General features: G+C 46.2%; 1 protein-coding gene across 1 annotated transcript in view; it reads left to right on the forward strand.

The window, feature by feature from the left end:
- Positions 1-2,314: 2,314 nt before the first annotated feature.
- LOC106810821 (A-kinase anchor protein 14-like) overlaps positions 2,315-4,891 on the forward strand; it is a gene marked incomplete in the record, with an annotated part of 7,117 nt that continues 4,540 nt past the window's right edge. Inside the window, 4 exon segments of the mRNA XM_014814275.1 lie at positions 2,315-2,459; positions 3,558-3,767; positions 4,021-4,097; positions 4,276-4,381. Of these exon segments, the coding sequence (XP_014669761.1) occupies positions 2,418-2,459; positions 3,558-3,767; positions 4,021-4,097; positions 4,276-4,381 (435 nt within the window).

Below are 4,891 nucleotides of genomic sequence, written 5' to 3' on the forward strand. Positions count from 1 at the left end.
CACACACACACACACACACACACACACACACACACACACACACTCGGACACACACACACACTCGGCAATCAGCAGAGCGTCCCGTTGCGCAATCATACGTGTATACGTGTCGCAAGATCACTGTGTGAGATAGATGTGCGGACGCGTAGCCTAGCGGCTCCTCGTCCGGAACCTGTAGCGTATAGCCACGGACTAATTTTTTTTACTGAGATGTTCCAAGTGCCTGTGGAGAAAACGACAACAAATTTGCAAAACGCTACTGGCGCTGAGAGGGTCTATGTCCCCCAGGGTACTGACGGAACGTACCCTGGGTACGGTCCGGTATACCGGAACGTACCCTGGTACTATCTGATATGCCGGACCGTACCTCGCCTACTAGCTCCACTAACGAGTCTAGGGAGTCACCTACGCCTACTCCCTAACCCTAACCATATCAGATAGTTACCAGGGTACGTTCCGGTATACCGGACCGTACCCTGGGGAATATAGATCCTGTGAGCGCTCGGTGTCACTTTCCCCCGGGCGTAGAGGGAGGGTGCCGCTACATGGCAGCACTAGTGTTAGGGTTAGGGTTAGGGAAATAATGCCATGTCTAGCATGGAAGTATGACTGTGGAATCTTTCTGTGGAAGATTTAGACTTTGAAGCGTACGAAGTGACTAGTGCTGCCACGTAGCGGCACCCTCTCTCTACGCCCGAGGGGCAGTCACGCTCATAGGGTCTATGTCCCCCAGGTTACTGCCGGAACGTACCCTGGGTACGGTCCGGTATACCGGAACGTACCCTGGTAACTATCTAGCTGATATATGGTTAGGGCAGGGGCGGCGCTACAGGGGGGGCAGGGGGGGCGGTCGCCCCCTCTATCATTAGAAAGAAAAAGGAAAAAAGAAGAAGAAAAAAAAAGAAAAGAAAAAGAAAAAGGAAAAGAAGAAGAAGAAAAAGAAAAAGAAACATCTTGCAAATGTCTTGCAAATGATGGGTGGGGTGGGGGATCAGTCCCCCCCCTCCCCATCATTTGCAAGAAAAGGTAAAGAAGAAGAAGGTTCTTGCAAATAATAGGGGGATCGCCCAAAAATGAGTGATGTAGCTTTACAAGCTGGACCACTTTCATCGAAAAATCGAAAAATTAAGTGTCGAAATTCAATCCATATAAAACCTGTGCTTAATTTGATAATCGATGTCAAGGTGTTATTTCCTTGGGAGTCCCAAGTTGGGACCATCATTTGTCGATGATGCTGTTTCCCGGCGACACGATGTTAACTTAGAGATGGTTGGTCGCCTGAATGCCCGCAGGAACAATTCGGGTCTGGTGATATGTCTGCGTGCGTTGAGACACGCACACACGCACACTCACACTCACACTCACACACACACACACACACACACACACACACACACACACACACTCACACACACACTTACACACAAAATCATGGGGATCCAAAATCGTGGGGGGGACATTTGATATGATGTCCCCCCTCTGAAAATTCGTGGGGGGGACATGTCCCCCTGCCCCCCCTGGATTTGCGCCCCTGACCGTACCCATGCCGGGTACGTTCCGGCAGTACCCTGAAGGGCATAGACCCTGTCATAGTTTGTTATAGTTATGTTATGTCACGATAGATGGCAGCTCTGGTCCGGGAGTGATGCACGTGTGGTACGTTCTGCTGAGTAAACCACTGATCTCTATAATATATATTATAGAGATCAGTGAAGTAAACGTACTTGTCACATACTCTACGAGTTCCTTATAATTGCGTATCAGTAGTACGAAACTACGACAGACCCTATCAGCGAAAGTGACACCCATTAGCGCTACGGGCCACATTGGTCAGAGTAGCATTCAATGATTCACATGCACACAGGCACGTGACTTGACTGACTTGGAAGTTGGAACGTTTCAATAATAAAATGATGGTAAATAAACACGAAATTTATTTACTACCAAAACTGGCAATGCTGTACATGAGGATTTTATGTAGGATGTTAAATTAATAATGTGCGCACGCTTCCTGGCTCGTGGCAATTTCAGCCAAATGTTATTTTATGCACCCGGCAGTTAGATGCGATATTGTATGACTACTAGGCACTTAGGATATGACTACTAGGCACTTAAAAAAAAAAAACCCTACCCTAACCCTAACTTAACCTAAACCCTAACCCTAACCTAACCCTAACCCTAACTTTTTTTTATTTAAAAAAAATTAAATTAAATTAAAGTGCCTAGTAGTCATACAATATCGCATCTAACTGCCGAGTGCTTATTTTATTAGCGCATATCGCGCCCTCTAACGGATCATAGAACTCACTTTTATTTGTTTACAAATGGCGATGTAGGCACAGTTCGATATATTTAGTAGTCGATATGATTTCCAACACATATAGGTAATAGTAACGTTTCAAGACACACGGATCATTATGGATACATATGTTAGGGAAGCACGCTCCCTGGTAGACACGGCAAGTAACCATGAATGACGTTTTTTAAGTGTTCGTAAGAGCAAGGCAAGGCCCAACTCAGGCTCAAGATTTTTGAAAATGTTGCATTGCAACTACTGAACTAGTACTAGTACTAGTACTAATTTCTACTGCACTACTACTAATACTAATAGTAATACTATTATTACTAATACTAGATATGTACAGGGTAGCGAAGGAGCAGTGTAGGGAGGGGAGGGAGGAGAAGGAGGTGGGGAAGGAGGAGGGGGAGAAGCTGGTGGAGAAGGAGGAATGGGAGAAGGGAGAAAGTGGTGGAGAATGAGGAGGGGAGAAGCGGGTGGAGAAGGAGGAGGGGGAGAAACTGGTGGAGAAGGAGGAAGGGGAGGAGGGGGAGAAGGGAGAAGCTGGTGGAGAAGGAGGAGGGGTAGAAGCTGATGGAGAAGGAGGAAGGGGAGAAGGAAGGTGGTGGAGAAGGAGGAGGGGAGAAGGGAGCTGGAGGAGGAAGGGGAGAAGGGAGAAGGTGGTGGAGGAGGGGGAGAAGCTGGTGGAGAAGGAGGAAGGGGAGAAGGGAGAAGGGGGTGGAGAAGGAGGAGGGGAGAAGCTGGTGGAGGAGGAGGAGGAGAAGCTGGTGGAGAAGGAGGAAGGGGAGAAGGGAGAAGCTAGTGGAGAAGAAGGGAGAAGCTGGTGGAGGAGGAAGGGGAGAAGGGAGAAGGTGGTGGAGGAGGGGGAGAAGCTGGTGGAGGAGGAGGGGGAGAAGCTGGTGGAGAAGGAGAAGGGGGAGAAGCTGGTGGAGAAGGGGAGAAGGGAGAAGGTGGTGGAGAAGGAGGAGGGGGGAAGCGAGAACGAGGGGGAGAAGCTGGTGAAGGAGGAAGGGAAGAAGGGAGAAGGAGGAGGGGAGAAGCTGGTGGAGAAGGAGGAGGGGGAGAAGCTGGTAGAGAATGAGGAAGGGGAGAAGCTCCGATAGACAGCGTAGCGCCATCTGGCGGTGGCATTTGCAAGTGAATTTACGACGCTAAACCTAATGTTTACCCTTAATTAGCTCTACCAAAGATGTCGTGTCAACAGCAAGATAATACATCGAGTTCTATTTAAGAATGTTATGAAAGATAGTCTTTTCAGGTTGTGAAAACGGCTATTAGTATCCTGCTTGTCGAGAATGCAAATCAGAAGAGGAAGCTGTCGGAGTTGCAGGACATGGCTCTCAATTCTCTTCGCCACTGGGAGAACGTTCAGCTAGAAGAAAACTACATTGTGGAAAACATTCAATGGCCTACAATTGCAGAGTTTACCACAGAGAAAGCACTACAAAAAATCGATGAGTTCATTCGGGTAAACAAATGCATATTAAACTTTAGGTGGTTTTCTCGTTCAAAATGGACGTTTGAAGAAAAGATTATAAGCCCAGTGATAAACATTAACAACAAAATGTCAGTGGCAATCAGATATTTCTCAGCAATGTTTTCTATTTTTTTCGGTTTTCTGAACACTGGACTATAAAGAAGAGGCTTAATGACAGTATTAAATTTTCCATGCTCTGAGCGAATAGTGTATACGGTATAAAAATGACACGATTTCTCTTTAGCAGACATGGAAATACTCAGAATGCTGGCTCTTCTGCATTGATTTCATACGGGAGGAAATCCACCCTTATAGTAAAAGGCAGATGACATTATCATTGTGCTTATATGGCAGATATGCATAATATATTTCTCGATTATTTTTATACTCCTTAAATTTACCATGAAAAATTTGCCTTTATACCTATAATAGGAATTTTGTTAACATTGAATATATAATTCCCGTACGAAAGTAGCTAAATGTGTTGGGTTTATTGCAGGTACATCTACATTGTAAAATGGAGCAGACCAACAAAGGAACACCCTATTCCTCGCGCTACAGCTAGCATTTACTTCACAATCGAACTATCAACCATTAAACCAGAGGTATTTTACATTAATAAAGGTTGCTGTTAAACCTATTAATGCGATCATATGCTGAAACGGGGGCAGCCCTATAGACCGAAGGTCCGATAGACCGAATATTGCAAAGGGTTAGGGTTAGGGTTAGGGCATATATATGGTTTATAGTGGCATCATATGATTTATAGTGGCATCGGTGGATGTGCGGCATATTCACGTTCGAATACGGCATCAGTGGATGTCCGGATGCGTAGCCTGGAGGCTAGGCGACCGATTCCGGACGTGTAGCCACTGCGTATTCGAATAAACCTTCGGTCTATCGAGCCTTCGGTCTATCGAACCTTCGGTCTATAGGGCTGTAACCGCGGAAACAGACTAGGTTTCGAATAGTACAGGTATCAATATACAGTAAGTGTACAGTGGTGTTTATATTTAGTAGTGTCATTGTATGAAATGCTGCACATTATAGATGTAAGTGTAACAACCACGTGTTACAGGGTGCTTCCCCCCCCCCCCTCACGCGCGACACGCGCG

The sequence above is a fragment of the Priapulus caudatus genome, unplaced genomic scaffold, assembly GCF_000485595.1.
Source record: "Priapulus caudatus unplaced genomic scaffold, Priapulus_caudatus-5.0.1 Scaffold476, whole genome shotgun sequence".
Classification (NCBI taxonomy): Eukaryota; Metazoa; Priapulida; class Priapulimorpha; order Priapulimorphida; family Priapulidae; genus Priapulus; species Priapulus caudatus.